Source organism: Dermacentor variabilis, chromosome 6 (assembly GCF_050947875.1).
Source record: "Dermacentor variabilis isolate Ectoservices chromosome 6, ASM5094787v1, whole genome shotgun sequence".
In the NCBI taxonomy this organism is placed as follows: Eukaryota; Metazoa; Arthropoda; class Arachnida; order Ixodida; family Ixodidae; genus Dermacentor; species Dermacentor variabilis.
In genome coordinates this window covers 75,687,775-75,704,878 of record NC_134573.1, presented here as the reverse complement: position 1 = coordinate 75,704,878, position 17,104 = coordinate 75,687,775, and the positions used below count along the sequence as shown (strand labels likewise).

Here is a 17,104-nt window from a genome sequence, read left to right as displayed (position 1 = left end):
ACCTGAGTTGAGCCCGAGCTAAAGCTTCCTCTTAAGTGCACGCAAAAATCATAAATGTGCTTAAAACACATAACCCGATGGTACGATGGATGTCGCTTTCCCGCAGCAGTGAGGGTGCACTGCTTGTTGTCATCTTGACCTGTGAGACTTTAGCGGCAGAAAAGCTCTCGCCAGGTTAGGCAAACAGCCTCCCACACACAAAACAAAACAAAAGCGTTGGAAAAAATATTTTCCGAACTCGTATGAAACCTACGTACTCAGCGCAGCAAAGAAACATTTTACCGCCGCACTAACAAAACGGCAAATTCACGATTGTTTAGGTATTGTAGTTATGAACCACTGACCGCATAATGCACGTTTCTGCCGCATCATTCGTGTTGAATTCGGCGTTTCTTAAACCAGTTCTTCTCTACTGTACGTGTATTCTACTCCAGCCTTTTATCCCTTCGAAACGTCTGTTTCTTTAAAAAAACGAGCCTTCAGACAGAAAAGCTTGAGCTTCAGCTTCGGACAGGCTGGCCTTGATATCCATAGAAATCAGTAAATGGCGTAAATCTTCCATCACGTTTGCACAGAAACACACATATACAGCACACACTACTTCACCTACGCGAAGCATGATAAATGCATAAATGTGTACAAACACGTACGAAAATACGTATGCAGAGCCACGACGCCTCATATGACTCCGTAACTAGCGCTGCCAATTTCCAAATCTGAGTAGCGGTGTGATTGAAGCAGTCACCCGAAAAAGATTCAGTAAATGCTTGCTGAACAGTGACAAAGCAAATGGTAAAGAAGAGTCACTAGTGCCTGTTTACGAACAAAAAAAATGAATGAGACTTCAAGAGCGGTCAGCGGAGCAAACTGTTCGCAGAAGACTTGCGCTTCTGAGCTTCGGCTAGCTAGCATTTGTTTGCGTTTCTAAGTGCTGCTTTGCATTTCTAAGACTTGCGTTTTTAAGACACGCTAGGCGCCTTCACGCCACCACGCTGTCAGAATTGCCTATCAAGAACCCTGTGTTTGCGTTTCTAAGACTTGCGTTTCTAAGATACGCTAGGCGCCTTCACGCCACCACGCTGTCAGGGTATCGCCGGTGCGGGCGCAGCCTGTTTAAGGCTCCCGAGATCAGTGCACTCGGCTTCAAAGAAGGAAGGAAAAAACGAAGCGAAGAGTAGGCACAGTCACGCAATCTCCGCAAAATCGTTCCACTAGGTTAAATCGTCTGTGCAGTGAATCCAGAGCGGCGTCCTACCTTCTGCAACTTCTATGTCCACTGTCTGCACACACTAGCGTAGCTGCTGCGTAGATATTTGCGTACTGTGGTTCCCGCGGAGCAATAACTCCCCCGGTCTCGTCCCATACATTCGACGCACGACATCTGCAGAACCGCTGGCAGCCGGCGTCACAGGGCTTTCTTCTGTGTAGGAGCAGTTCCCTCGCGTGCTGCCCCTAGCCAACACACCGCCGTAGTATATTGTTAAGACATCCTTCGAGTAGCCTCGGCGTTACGCTAAACCATGCTGGAACTTTTAATGTTTTGCCCTCCAGGAGAAACTCGCTCTGCTTTCTCTTTTTCAATGTGCGGCAGTTTTTACCAGCTCAACCCAGATTTCCGCACCGACATATCTGGCCGCATTCCTGAACCAATTCCGAAAATTTCGCAGCCTCACAATATGAGCCCACGGCGAAGGTACCGCGGCCTAGAAATGTGGGAAATTCTCGTATGTACGTATCAGTCGGTACGCACCACTGGCTATGCGCCGCACTTCAATGAACCAAACAAATGGCAACGTTCGTCACTGGTTATCACAACAAAATAAGCATATACGTTTTATTTGAGTACATGTCAAGTGGAGCTAACTCTGCCGAATTTTTTTCGCATCTCAATGGGCGCGAAGAGAGAAAGTTCTACAAATAAATTTAGGCTGCTATAAGAGAAAACAAACAAAAAACAAGCTTTATTTTTCAGCAGCTCAGTAGTTTATCCTGGTGGTGTTCCAGAGCATGCATGGTTTGGCTTTGTACATCGGGGCTCCTTTTTCGCACTTGAATGATTGGTGGAAGTAAGGGTTGTTCTTCGCGGCGAGGTCAATCCTGCAAATGAAAAGAGAGGTGCCCAAGAAACGTTTGAGATTGCTGTTAGTGCTTAGATGCTTTTTGAAATAATCAGAATAAAAACGTTGCTTTAAATGCTGGAACAATACGTGCTGCAGTCCATATGGCCAGTTTATGCAGTGTCCGACATAAGCGCGGCCCTCATTTGCGCCCCTAGCATCATCATCATCAGCGACAGCTGACTATTTTCACCACCAATGCAGAACGAAGGCTGTCCCAGCGATCAGCAATTACACCTGGCCTGCACTAGGTGAGTCTGAACTGCAACCGAGTGCGAACTGCAACTGGAAATGTTCTCAGTTCATCTCACCACCTAATTTTCTACCCATAGCACCCATCTACAGCAATAATTGTCGACTGGTTATCTACTGTGCGCATTACGTGGCTGGCCACGCTGCATTTTTTTTTATAACGCCAACCGGAATATGGGCCACGCCTGGTTGCTGTCTGATCCACACCGCTCTCTTTCTGTCGCTTAACATTACGCCTAACGCTTTTCGTTCCATCGCCCTTTGCGGCGTCATTAACTTGCTCTCAATCTTCTTTTAACCTCCTGCACTGATTCTGCTGATCATGAATTCTTGTTCTCTTGCCAGGATACTGAACATTACCTTTACGTCTCCCCAATAATATTCAGCCCTACTCTTGCCTTTTCTTGGTTGAGGCCCACAATTATTTGTTGCAATTCGTCCTCAGCGTTGCTGAACAGGGCACTGTTGTCCGAAAACGAAGGTTGTTGAAATATTCGCCGTTGATCCTCACTCTTATCCTTCCCAGTGCTCGAATACTTGTTCTAAGCATGCTATAAATAGCGTAACAGAAACTCTGCCTACTTGCCTGACCCCTTTCTTGGTAGGCAAGTCTGCGCTTTTCTTGTGGAAAATTAGAATAGCTGAGAATTCTGTAGATATTCGCCAAGATATGTATGCGTTTTGTACGTCTTCTTTACGCAAGGCCTCCTTGACTAGTGGTGACTCCACTGAATATCTACTCTGCTCATATAGGAAGTTATCTTTCAAGGAAGCACATTTACGGGCATTCCTGTATGCCACGCACTTCTGCTTCAGTAGCACCAAGGGCCACGTTGGATTGAATATTTTGTTTTTGATTAGGTGTGACATAATCACCTGTGTTAAAATAAGCAGGAATCATACACTGTGACGAGTTTTTACAGCTACTGAAACATGAGGCGGAGCGACACTGACGAGGGCGTCGCTTACGTCTCTCTACGTTTGCCCCGTGCTTCGGTACACCTGTTCAAACTCATCTTAGCCATCAACCAACTAGCTCAGTTCACTATTATTCCATGAAGTATACTGCCATGTCTTCCGGCAGTACATTCTTCGATTTGTTGCGTCTTGCGTCGAGCGACAAGTCGATAACGGTAACAACCCGGTTGAAAACGATCGCCGCCAAAAAGTAATGCAATGCTGCGCATGGTAATGGAGTCAATTTTAGTTTATGCTGCCGTGCTGTGCACGATGTGACGTGACACCTGGCGCTGCGTGCATAGAATATTGTAACCTCTACCAGCTAAAATCACGGAAATGAGTACAGCCTGCCAGCACCCTTCCTTCATCCGCATTGACGTCCCCAAGATACTATTCTAACACGTACTCGTGGACATTTCTGGCCCCGATTCAGGGTTGTGTTCCTTGTTATCGCGCGAGCTTACGTTACAGACGCCGCAGGCTTCTTGCATCACGGTGTGGCATATTTTGCCATGGAGTGGCCCCGCGACTGCCCACGTACTATAACCGATGCTTCTTGATGCAAGCTGTAAAACTTTAAATATAAACTCTGGCGTTTTACCTGACAAAACTGACATCTCATACGAGGCACGCCACTGTGCGAAGAAGTCTGGATAAATTTCGTCCAAGTGGAGTTCGCTAACGTGCGCGCAATTGTAAGCACACAAGTGTTTTTGCAACTCGCTCCCATCCAAACGCGGCGACCAAAGTCAGGATCGAACCCATGACCTCAAGCTCAGAAATGCAACGCCAGAATCACTAATGGCGTTTTTCACTGGTCGATTTGAAGCGGCCGCCGAAATCCTCGAGCGAGCGCTCCGGTTTCACAAATCCGAATCGGTCAGCGGAGCGCAAGAACGCTCCGCCGGGGATCACACAGGAAGTCTGCGTACACGTCGCACAAACTGGTTCCGGAAACCATGCCCGACATCCGCTCTGTACGTTTCCACGGCAACCAAACTCGCTGTCCCCCGTGCGTAATTTGACCGCGGCAGTCGCAGAGTCCGTCATTTCCATGTCGCGCCCGCAAGCATTGTGCATGGACAACTTGCATAGAAGGCTTTGTACAGCACCTGCGTCACCTCGTAATCGCTGTCGGCCGAGCCCTCATCGCTAAACGCGAGTTATGCAGCAGCACCGAACGCAGTCATGTTGCGAAGCAACTCAATGTTGAGGGTACCAACCGGGTACCGGTTTCGCTTGAAGACGGATGTGACGCGAGCTATTTCCGCCCGAATCCGTGCCTCGGCGGCGGAGCAGGTGAGAGCGATCCGGCGCGGAGCGAGTTGATCCGAAACGACCAGTGCAACGCGCGAACCCGCTCCAGATCGAACAGTAAAATTTGGATTCCTTGCCGCAGAGCAAGAAATCCTGCTCCGAATCGACTAATGAAAAATGCCATAAGCTACCGCGGCTGGTCACAAGTCGGGTCCCTTCTGGCTTTTGTTTGGCTTTCTGACAGTCTGCAGTCGAAGCAGGTCACCATAGGACGCAATGCGCTGCCCTAGTAAATATTTTCTTCTATTTAGGTAAACTTTACACCCAAGATTCCTTTAGGCCTCATGTTTACAGTGTCACGAATGTGTTACCACTATCGAGGGCGAAAACTGACATTTAGCAAGAAAAAAAATTTTCAGTGTAGATATTCCTAAAACCTAGCATGCTCGAAGCGTACACTCATTCACTCACGTACTAGCGCTTTGGGAGACATCGGACATGAAGATTTGGCACCACTCTCTCAACAACCCACGCAGTGACTTTCAAGACAAAATGTAGCTACAACTACAAAATGTAACTCCGGTCTACGCAGCTGTGTGCTTTAGCATATCTCGTGCTACAGCCTTTCAAGAAGCGATGTGCTTCAACATAGTTTTCGACCCCCGAGAGTATAGTGGTGGCCGCACAGGCACAGACGGATAAAAGCTATGTCAGGAGCACCGTATCGCAATACAGCAAGCGAAAAAATTACTTTTGCTTCTTCATTTGTAATCAGTATTGCAAGCTCACTTCACTTTATTACCTTAAAGGCCCCCAGTATTGGGGGGTATTACATAAGGGGTGGGCTATAGCTAATAAAATAAATTAAATACACAAGGAAAATATGGTTAGGTACAAGTTTGCTCGCTGGTAAATATGTTAAGTATACAGTTCAATAACGTGGATGGGCAGGTAGTTGCAGTGATGTCGTGTGGAAGACCGTTAGCACTGCAGTCAACACCGAAGTTAGCACTGCCGTCAATACAGCACTGCAGTCGCTCCTTCGCTAAAGGGTACACGAGTGGTTGCAAACAAGAGGCGTCGCACAAGCATGCCAGAGAAAAGTGTACGTTGCTCACAACACCTTTAAGCACAGTAAGACGCTATATTGAAAGTCGCAAAAACCTGTCCCCGTAAAACTGTCGAACATGGCTACCGTAATATGAGTGCTAGGTTAAAAAAAGCACAAAGACGCGTTCAATAAAGATGTGTCATTCTTCCAGTCTGACGCGTGCTAGGACACAATGACCTATCTTACAAAATATGCCACAATATACAGCCTCTAACATGTACCTGTGTTCCGTTATATGATAGCCATGTCTCCAACCTCATAGGCGCCGTGACGAATCACTAAATCGCTGCAAACGAAATCGAATAAAGGTACGGCCGAAAAACGGCTCGAAAGTTTCAACTGCGCAAACTATATCTTATGCCTTCCAAAGGAAATCTGCAGAAATGTCTGACATCAGGGAATGGTTTGACTTTATTTCATTAACTCAAGTTATCCTTCAAGTAGTGGCAATCAAACGTTCAGCAAATGTGCGGCTGTCACAACAAAAGTTATGACCAACTGATTTTTAAAAAAGCTGATGAAAAACAACGATTCATAAATAACAATGATTCACAACAGTGTGTGGACTGCTCGCCCACTGTTGCGTTCATTGTGTACGTTGCGTCATATCGGATATAACAAATGATTGTGAAGATTATAGCTTGCCTGTGCTAATAAAAACCATCCAAATTTATTAAAGCTACATCACGCATCCATATACATATAACGACGCCCTCATGCAAACATCCTAAGATGGAGTAAGCAGTTCAACATGAATGGACGTAACAAAACCGCAGGTAAGATAAAAAAGGGAAAGGGAATTGCAGGACAAAGAAGTCATCGAGCCAGACGCTCAGCTGTTTGGTTCGCGTCTTAGTATATTGAATTGCATTTTGCAATTGTTATGATGATGACGGATTGACATCCCCTTCGGAACAGTGATAAATAATCACCTAGCCTGTTCGAGTTGCTTGCATACATGCCTCAGGTAAGTTATAGTTAGTTAAATGTGGTTTACTGGCGCAAAAGCGGCTAAGGCTATGCTGCGCCTAACACGAGGTGTTTTATTATACAATTTAAGAGGAGAAAGGCTGTGTTAATCTATATTTTGTGTAAAAAGCCTGTGTCGTCTAGGAATTTACGCAGGTCAGGTAATGGGACTATCGAATCATCTCCTAAAATTAAAGCAGGATGTAAAGGCAAGTGTATTTGATATAGGTTGCGCAAAAGGTTTCGTCTTTGTACCTCAATGTGTGTGCATGTGATTAATATGTGCCTGACTGTTAGCTGTTCTTGGCATTTTTCACATGTCGGTACGTCTTCTTTTGTAAGTAGATAAGTGTGTGTGAGGTGTGTGTGCCCAATGCGTAGTTGGCATAGAACTACTTCAAAGAAGCGCTCCTGGTGGTTGCACGACTTCCACTCACCAAGTACGGGTTTAGTGAGATGCAACTTGTTTTCTGTACAATGGTCCCATTCGTGTTGCCACTTTGACGTCAAGGCCTTCTTAATGGCACGGATACTATCTTTATATGGAAGTGTTGTGTTTATTATGTTTTGTGCGCTGCCATTGATGCACATCTATCTGCTGCTTCGTTACCCGGTATCCCAACATCACTTGGTACCCAGCAGCAGCGGATTGATCTTCCGTATTTGTTAAGCGCAACCATGTTTAGTATATCTCCTAACAGGGGTTCATACTCAGATTTCATATTTAGAGCCTTCAGTGTACTTAACGAATCAGTGTGTATGACTGTGTTTTTGTACTTGCCAGCAATAATCTTTTTAACTACTACCCATACAGCATAAACTTCAGCAGTGAAAACAGCGGCATGTTTTGGTATACGAATACTTTTTTCCCAATTTTCTGTTACGGCCCCTACACCCACGTGTTCTTTTGTTTTGGAGCCATCAGTGTAGAATTCCATGTGGTTTTGATATTTGTCCTGGAGAGCACGGAATTCTTGTATGATGTGTTCGTGTGGAGTGTCTCTTTTCTTTAAATGTGTTAATGTCCAGTCGCACAACTGTGTGAAATCGTACCACGGGGCCAACCGTTGCGGTTTCTTGGCAACCTAGAGGACTTCGTGGGGAATGTCATAATCCCGACAGTATTATTCGTACAGCAGGACAAGTGGCCTAATCATGTTCGGTTTATTTGTATAGTGTAAGCGTGAGTTCCATTGTGGGAGGATGTTGTAGCATATGTGCTGCGGTAATGACTGAATTCTGAGTGCGTACGAAAAGGTGAGTAATGCTCTGCGCTGCTGTAAGGAAGGTTCATTATACTCGACGTATAAGCTTTGAATAGGTGAAGTTCTGTAGGCACCACTTGTCAGTCGCAGTCCAAGGTTATGTACAGGATCAAGCCATTGGATGTAGGACTGTCTGGCTGAGCCGTAAACCACGGAGCCGTAGTTCAAAAGGCTACGCACAAGAGGCCGGTAAATACGTAAAAGACAGGTTCGGTCGGAACCCCAGTGCTTATGGGATAAAACTTTAAGGATATTTAGAGTTTTATTTGCTTTAATCTTTAGTGTTTTAATGTGGGCTAGGAAGTTCAGTTTGGAGTCAAAAGTTACTCCTAAAAACTTATGGTCTTGTTTCACCGGCAGTATGACGTCATTAAATTCAACGCTGGATCGCTGTGTAGTCCTCGTTTGTGAGAGAACAAAACAGTGACTGTTTTCTGTGTGGAGAAACGAAAACCATTTTTGTTAGCCCATTGTGTAAGTTTATTTATTGTCATTTAAAGCTGCCTTTCACAGGTTGGCAAATTTGAAGCGCGGCAAGCCACTTGGAGATCGTCTACGTAAACAGAGTGCATAAGAGACGACGGTATAATCATATTGACTGAATTCATCTTTACTATAAACAGAGTCGTGCTGAGATTACACACACATTTACAGCTGTTGTCTCTAAGATGCTCTATTAACGCCGCTCATCACTCACATTTTTGGTGTGCCCACCAAACCGAATACCAAAACTCTAATGGTCGAACGTGTTATTTCAGTCAGACTACAAACTAAGTGGTTTGATCACTGACTAAGCAGAAACTGCATTTTTCGTATTCCCCGTGATTCTCTTGTTCAGAATGCCACAATCTGAACAACGAACCCGCGTGAGTTCCGTGACGTCGGTTAATTTCTCCATTTGTAACTAACGAAAAGTATTTACGCGTTTTTTATTTTTTAAATTCTACCTAATTGAACAAGTTTTCGTTGAACGCTGACTATACAGCGGTTCACAGCATTTGCCTTTCTTGAAAGCTGCGACTTTTTGTAGGTATTTACTCCATGACAGAAATCAGTGCTGCGTTTCGGCCTCACAATATGCACGTAAAAATGATACTTACAATTCTTTGCCCATATCACTGCCGCAGTGCAACTGTAACAGAAAAACCCATGTAAAGGTCTAAAAGCAATCAAGAAGGAGTATGCTTATCTAGAACAATTATTCAGGTGGGAACAAGATCACCAGAATCAAGTGTACAAGGGGAGCAAAAATGAACCACGCGCGTACGGCACACATGTTCGTGTCCTCATGGGGGGCCAACTTTTGAAAACTACGCGCGAAATCACCGCATTCCACACATACTACCTTAGGGTTGTGAAACTTGGCTAATTATAAAGAAGCTTGCGATAGAGCAAAGGGCAGCGCCGCGAGCGTTAGATAACAGGCGTAGCATTTCCAGATAGGAGCACGACAGTGTAGATTAGAGAGTGAACTCGGGTGGCTGATGATGTGGTTTAGACTAAACGGAAGTGTTGCACGAGGCATGCAATGCCGAGAAGATAACCCGCGGCATGTCTTACTAGAATCATCAGCAAAGCAAGTTGAACGCGTTTGAGTATTGCAGCTGACTAGGAGATGAGATGAGATCGAGGAAATTGAGGGAATATTACAAAATCATCTGACGCAAGAAAAGATCATTATATATTGCTGGTGTGAACGTGACTCTGCCGTTATAAGCTACTGCGTGACAGAAAGAGAAAGGATAAGAACGAAGTACCATGAACCATGCATAAACAAGAACAGAAACAACAACTATAACCATGCATAAAACAAGCTGGCTACTAAAACCGATCGCGTCTTGTCCCATCAGACCGACTTTCTTCACCTACTCTTGGTTCTCCGCACCAGTAAGATGATCACCACAATAATAGCTGTTGTGATGATGACGGATAATTATGATGAAAAATACAAAGAAAACAGGGGCGTTACACATCGCCGGATAGTACTTGACACTACCGCCGCCATAATGAGGATGAATACGACGATGAAAGTGGTGGTAGGGGTGTGGTGGCGAAGATTGATGACTGTCATGAAGACATGCTCGGGTATGAATTGAGAGCGCGATTTTGCACTGCTGTGCATAATGGCGATGAGGGTGGTTATTATTGATAGTGATAGTTATGAAGACAGGATTGTATTGCAGTATGGAATTTGGTACTACCACTGGTAAAACGATTATGAGGACGATTCCCAATAAGTTAAAGGCAATGCCCAATATGGAAGCCCGTTTCGACATCCCTAGCCCTTTTACTGCGATTACCATTCTTAGGGCACTTGATGCACTTGATGCACTTTCAGGGATTCCGTCTGCCGGTGTCTCACTGTTTTTCTGCCAACTAGGGTCAATAAGAGTGGGTAGTATTTGGATGTAATGTATAGCCCATGGTGCAGCTGTGCTGAAGGAACAGGGTGGCGCCAACTTCGCTCACTGGGTATCTGCCGCTGTTTAACGAACCACCATGATGCTATATTTAAGCACTGGTTGTGTACCACTTGGTGTGTGCCACTTTGCAGTGGACGTGACAGCAACTGGTGACAGAGTCACTGATTACGTGCCACTAGGTATGTGTCGCTCTTCCCTGAATCTCTTTGCAACCACCCAGGCATGTCTAGCAACTAGCTACGTATGTGCCACGTTTTTATGACAAAAATATCCGATAGTGCTTCTCCGGTGCCCGGAGGAATCAAACTGGTGTCACGCGCCGACTTTGAGGCAGCACCGCTATATGGTGCAACTTGTGCAGTCGGGAGCGCGAGGGAAGAACCCGGCTGCGTGCACGTCACTGCGATGGCAATACGGCGTGTCGCTAGATTGCTTCAATGCTGGATAATTGCTTTAACTTCAGCATTCATTGTGAGATAGGCTCTGCAAGATTCCTAGACAACACTAAGTAGTATATCTCAAATGCAGAAAAATAGATACTGTAAACGATTGCGACGCAAGATTTACCCGGATAAATTAGAAGGCGCTGGCACCTGCGACCTAGCTGGGCCACAGGTCCTATATCCTCTCGTTTTTCAAAGTGACGAAACGAACTTACACACCGCGCATACTACAAAATGACCAAAACAACACCTCCTGTTTAACTCTAAAACCTAACACTCGGTCATACAGCGATCTGAATTTTTTCCGAGCTTCGACAGGCCAAACTGCGTTTTTCTTCATTTCGAGCAAGATCACGCGACGACTGATACATCGCAGTGTGAATAAAATTATATCCAGTTCTCGGAAGTATAGCGCCCTCAAAGAGCAGGTGTACGCCATGGACTCACCAAGGCCCAGTTGTAGAAGAAGAGCTGCGTGGAGCTGAGGTCGCTGACCCAGTCTATACGGAACTCAGGACGTGGGAATGCCTTTTCGAGGACCATGCGCTTGTAGTACTATAAAGCCAGAGAAAAAGAAAGAAAGAACGAAAATAGAAGTTGTCCAAAACACGGTGGTCACAACGTGTTTTTGCTTCCAATCATTCGCGAATCGATCATTCACAGCACATGCATCCCACAAAAGCACAGCCTTCAAGATCTGTTTTTGTCACTTAGAGGCTTCTTTTACTTAGTCGCAAGGACGTGGATTAAAACACTGCCTATTAAAAAGGGTACGTCGCTTCGATACCGCCACCTTGGCTACTTGGGCACTTTTCTTTCTTTCAGATTTCTTACATAGGAGTGCTGTGATCTGCTTAGACGGCTACTGCATCGGTAAAAGAGCATTATCCAGTTCACATTCTTCCCAAACGAGCCAGTCTTAGTGATGACATCCGCCGAGTGCAGCTCGGATGATCATGATTTGAACACAATGTAGGCTGATGATTACGTTAGGAAAGGGCGCAGATCTACACAAAGATAATGTATACTGACCAGATTCTAATCGTTCTGTGTGTGTAGTGACTTTTGAAGGAGAGGAAGAGAGAAGTGCAGTGCCGTAACTGTCTCTCAGAGGAGGACACCTCAACAGCACTGCACAGGGAAACGGGAGTGGGGAGAGAAAGATCACGAAGAGAAGGAAAAGAAGGCGGAAAAAAAATAACAAGAAGGTTGAAGAAGCAATGCGGGGCTTGCAGCCGCGCTCTCAGCTGCGTGTCACAGCAAAAGTCAAGTAGGGCAGGAAGAACTTTCTTGACAACGGAAGGGTGGGCTGCCGGAAAGTGCTCTCTCCGAGTCACAGGGCAGTCCCACACGACGGTATGATGCAAAGAGCGCAGTGCGCTCAACATCGAAGGCCGGGCACCGGAGCAGAAGGTGCTAAAGCGTCTCCTCCTCGCCGCAATCCAAGCACGCGGGGCTGCCTCTTCCGTGCAGTCTGTGCATTCTGGCGGCCGTGTTGTAGCAGCCGACGTGCAGCCGGAGGAGAAACGAGCGGTCCCAGCGGGAGAGACCCGCGCGGGGGAGGAGGCGAGGGGGCGTACCTGCAGCAACGCGCGGATCCGGATGCTGCGCGCGGAGGATGCGCAGTATCGCCGTCTTGGCCACGTTGAAGCGGGTGGCGGAGCTGGCGAGGAGGAAGCGAGTCGAGAGAGCTTGCTTCGCGAGGGCGTCAGCCGCTTCGTTCCCGGGCAGGCCGATGTGCGCGGGGACGGGGAGCCACTGCAATGCCAAATCGCAGCCCTGATTTATGAGATGGCGCAGTTTTGATCCCACACGCTGCACAAGCGGAAGACCGGCATAGTCCTTCCTCATCATGCACAGAGCCGCACGCGAGTCCGACAGTATCGCGGCAGACGAGACACCGCACTGCTGAAGAAGTAGGTCAGCCGCGAGGTCAATCGCCGCGAGTTCGGCGACTGTCGACGAGGCAGGAAAACGAAGGCGGCACTCTCGAGACGCAGAAATGTCCGGTGCCGTGCACGCGGCAGCGGCGGAACCGTCACTGGACACGGATCCGTCAGTGTACACTAGGAGTCGGTCGCGTAGATGTTCGAAGATCAATGCAGCCGTCTCCTGCTGCATGGCACACAGTGCTGTTTGTCGCTTGCTCTTGACGCCCGGGACGGTGATGTTTACGTCGAGGAGCGCGAAGGCGTGCGGCGAAGGCGGCAGGGGGAGGAGTTGAGGCAAAGAGGCGATGCGAGTGCTGAACTCGGTGGCACGTTGGCCCATGCCCGAGCCCTCGAGGTTCTGGAGGCGGCACACGAGACGCTGACCCTGTGGCGACCGCTGCAGACGCTCGATGTGGTCAAGCGCTTGTTTCCGCGCGCGAAGTGAGAGCGGCCAGTTTCCCGCTTCGGCGAGAGTTGCCCCCACTTGCGAGAAGCGGGGAAGCGCGTACATTTGGCGAACTACGGTGCGGTGCTCGAAGTCGACGGCCTTCCAGTTGGCTGCACAGGCGTTGGTGAGTGGGAGCGCGTAGAGCGCTCGCGACGTTGCGATCGAGTTGTAAACTAGGAGCGCTAGATGCGGTGTGCAGCCGCGGCCTCGGACGAGCAGGGAGCGTGTGGCGCCTGCGACTTTCCTGGAGTCCCTGCAGAGTTGTGTGGTGGCCACGTTAAATTTGAGACGGCAGTCGATGTGGGGGCCGAGGTATCGGATTCTGCCACGGAAGGGGGGCTTCCGCGCTGCGTGCACTTCGAAGCGTGCACGGCTCGCACGGGGATGAATTAGTAGCGCCTCGGTTTTTGACGCCGAGAGCTGAAGCCCTATGCTGCCGAGATATTCGTCCACTGCGTTGATCGCCGACTGAAGTGATTGGTGCAATTGGTAGCGATGGTACGTGGGCCCGCAAGCAAAAAGAGCGATGTCATCAGCGTAAATCGCCACACGGATTTCAAAGGCTGTCAGCTTCGGGATGAAATCAGGGAGCTTTGCCAGCGCCAAGTTAAAGAGTAAAGGGCTGAGGACACTGCCCTGAGGAACACCAGAAGTCACGCTACGGGGGTTGCTGAGCGCGTCACCCACGCGCACTCTGAGCGTTCGGTCGTTAAGAAAGGCCGAGACATAGTCCAGTAGGACTATGTCTCGCAGCTATGTCTATACGCAGCTCGCAAAGCGCTTGAATGATGGTGCCGTGCGGGAGGCCGTCGAACGCGCGTTCCGCATCGAGCAGCACCAGGTATCCGGCTTCGTGGCGGCTTGCCGCGTCCTCGAGCGTAGCGACGTCCGCGATGGAATCAGCTGTCGAGCGCAGTCGGCGGAAGCCGCTTTGTTCAGGGGCAAAGGCGTCTAGGGCGGAGGCAATCCATTCAAGGCGGCGCAAAGCCATAGACTCTATTGTTTTGCCGGGTACCGAGGTCAGCGATACTGGGCGATAGGAGTTGATGTTCGAGGCTGGGTTGTCGCGCTTGAGAATGGGAACGACGATCGCCTCTTTCCAGTCGGCGGGAATGCTGCCGCTGCGCCAGACCGAGTTGAAGACCTCGAGAAGTGACGGAAGCTGAGCTGCGTCAATGTTCCTGAGGACTTGATGAGTAACGCCGTCGGAACCGGGAGCGGAGCGACGTTTGCGTCTGTTCAAGACAATTCGCAACTCGCTGAGGGTGAACTCATCAGAAAACAGCACTTCTACATGCTCCAGAATTGCGCTCGTTGGGAAATAGCGCATAGGAGCGAGGCGTTCTGCCATGTTGTGTGGCGGAAGTTCGACGGCGGCTTTGACAGGGCACACACACAGACGGCGGAGCGAACGTATCTGCGAAGAGTACGGCTAATTGCTCGGCACTCAAGCCCCGGGCCACTGTGATGGAGAGTGCAGGGTGGCGGGGCATCTTGAGATTAAGTAGGACGGCGAGAATGCGCCGGTGGCGTGCTTTGTCGCGAGTGTCCTCCAAGGAGAGGCAGAGACTCTGCCAGCTCTGGTTGCGACGCTACCTGGCATGATGACGGCACGTGGCATCAAGGCGGTTGTAAAGTGTCCAGTCCTCCACCTTGTCGCTTTTGATGGCGCGGCGTTCAGCGCGTCGGCGTGCCGCGCGTAAGTTCAGAAGTTTGATGTCTGGCGCCGGTGTTCCAGCGGGCACCGTACACGACTTGGTCGCGGCGACAACGCACCTCGAAATGTGCGTGAGAAAGTCGGTGTTCACCGGAGGGGGTGTGGCACAGAGCGTCCTGAACAGAGACCAGTCGGTGATGCGATAGGTACAGGTCCGGTCGCGGCTCAGACCGAGCTGGTCAAGCGGGGCCGGCGTACCCACTCATAGTGGCACCGTTCGCTAACCAGCGATAAGTCTATCACACTTCCGCGCACCTTCCGACGCACGAAAGTGGGACTGCCGGTGTTGATCAGCAGGCCAGAGGAGTGGATAGAGTTCAGCAGGTTCCTGCCATTAGGCTCACAGCGGCTGCTGCCCCATGCCGCGTGGTGAGAGTTAAAGTCGCCGCACACAACACAGTCACTAGTGATGCGCGCGGTAAGGCTCTCCACGAAAGACGTATCCCATCGCTGCACGGGTTTCACGTACACGCTGGCAACACATGTGTCGGCCCCCCCAACGCGCACAGTCACAGCCACACACTCTACGGAGGTGGGAACGATGTCGGCCACACGAACGACGGCTTGGGCAAGGCGCGCGAGGACGTAAATAGACGTGCGGGAGCGAGCGGGTGGATGGAGCGGATCACAGCACTGCACGTTGGCGCAAGTCCGTAACTCGCAGGTGGTCGCACTGTGGTATTCCACGAATCCAGGAAGGTTGCACTCCCCGTCGCGCGTGCGTGTCTCTTGCAACGCGAGCGCGTCGTACTCGTGCAGGAGTAGGTGTTCGGACAGTGCGGCACGCCGTCGGCGCAGCGAGCGCACGTTCCATTGCAGGATGCGCGGCCGACGTTTAGCTGGTCGACTAGCCATGGTGATTGTGTCGCTGTTGACATGCCACTGCCTGCAGGCAGATGGCTCGGAGCGGATGGTCAGCTGGCAGCATGGTGCTGACTGCTTGCATGGTGAGCAGCAGGTTTTCTACCAGCTGATCCATAGTAGTTTGGGCGGGTGGAGCAGCAGTATCGTGCGTCTGTTGGCGTTGAGAAGCACGAGGGGCTGGTACCGGATGCCTGGGTGCAGGGCTGGGGCCCTTCAGCACGCTCGCACAGGACCGCGCCGGAGATGAGGAGGACTGCTGCGGCTGCTTCTCCTGCCGGACTGCTGCCCTGACAGCACGCCTCGACAATGCCGAGGTGGAGGAAGCCATGATGGTGGCCACCTCCCGTTCTTCCTGCCATTTGGGGCAGGCGGGAGTGTCAGCCCTATGAAGGCCCCGGCAGTTCCTGCAGCGGACTTTCTGGCAGGAGGCAGCCTCCGCGTGGCTCTTGCCGCATGAGATGCAGTCGGTCAGCCATCTGCAGGACTCCAGCACGTGCCCGAGGCGGCCGCACTGCCGACATTGCACCGGACGGGGCCTGGCAGGCCTCACCCTGAAGCCGAGCTTGAAAAGGCGCACGTGTTCAGGGGGGACCGGTCCCGCGATTCGGATGGTGATGGTGCTCTCCTCCCTCGTTGCCGACAGCACGGGAACGCTCGATTCGATGGCTCCCAGCAGGTCTGTGTCCGCGGGTAACCCGACTACCCCGTGCAGGAAGTCGGTGCTCTTGCCGCGCTCGGGTGGCAGTCGGGCAGTCACTGGGATTCCGTGCAGCTCAGTGACTGCCAGCAGCTCCTCCAAGCACTCCCGGGTGGTAGTATCGGCTGCCACGTGTTGCGTTTATGGTTAACGCGAACCACTGCAACACCGGGCCGCGAAGAGAGAGTTACAGCGAGTGAGAGGCGCGGTGCTCCTCGGAAGGTTCCGCCGGGCGCCGAGGGACGGAAGAGCACCGTACCGACGACCGCAGGGTCAACCGGAAGTGCAGCAGCCTCAAGGGCTCGTGCATGCCGCCGGTCTCTCTTTGACTGCACCAGCGTGAAGTCGTACGTGATGGGCTCGCGGGCGGATGGTGTCGCTCTCTGTACTGCGGCTGTAGGCACGCTGGGCGTGACCAGGGTAGCGGGTGGGCGCCGCGAGTCGTCCGTTGCGCCGTGAGACGAACGGGAAACATGGGCAGGCTCCTTCCTCTTCTTCTGCTTCTTCTTCTTCCCTTTGGCTTCGGCCGCGAAGGCTGGCATGGTGAATCCTACAGAAACCACGCCGCTGGGTTATCAGGGCCCTGATGTGACGAAACAGTGGGTGTTGCGTCCCTGAGCTCCATCGCGTCGGCAGCGCTTTCGTTTGCA

At 50.2% G+C, this 17,104-nt stretch overlaps 1 protein-coding gene across 2 annotated transcripts in view; it reads right to left on the bottom strand.

Moving 5' to 3' along the window:
• Positions 1–1,939: 1,939 nt before the first annotated feature.
• LOC142584878 (membrane metallo-endopeptidase-like 1) overlaps positions 1,940–17,104 on the bottom strand; it is a 301,228-nt gene continuing 286,063 nt past the window's right edge. For both annotated transcript variants that reach the window (XM_075695197.1, XM_075695198.1), the window contains exons 16-18: positions 11,245–11,352; positions 9,032–9,063; positions 1,940–2,097 (exon numbers count right to left, since the gene is read on the bottom strand). In XM_075695197.1, coding sequence (XP_075551312.1) covers positions 1,977–2,097; positions 9,032–9,063; positions 11,245–11,352 — 261 coding nt within the window. In that variant the 3' untranslated portion in view covers positions 1,940–1,976. The remainder of the gene's footprint in view (positions 2,098–9,031; positions 9,064–11,244; positions 11,353–17,104) is intronic.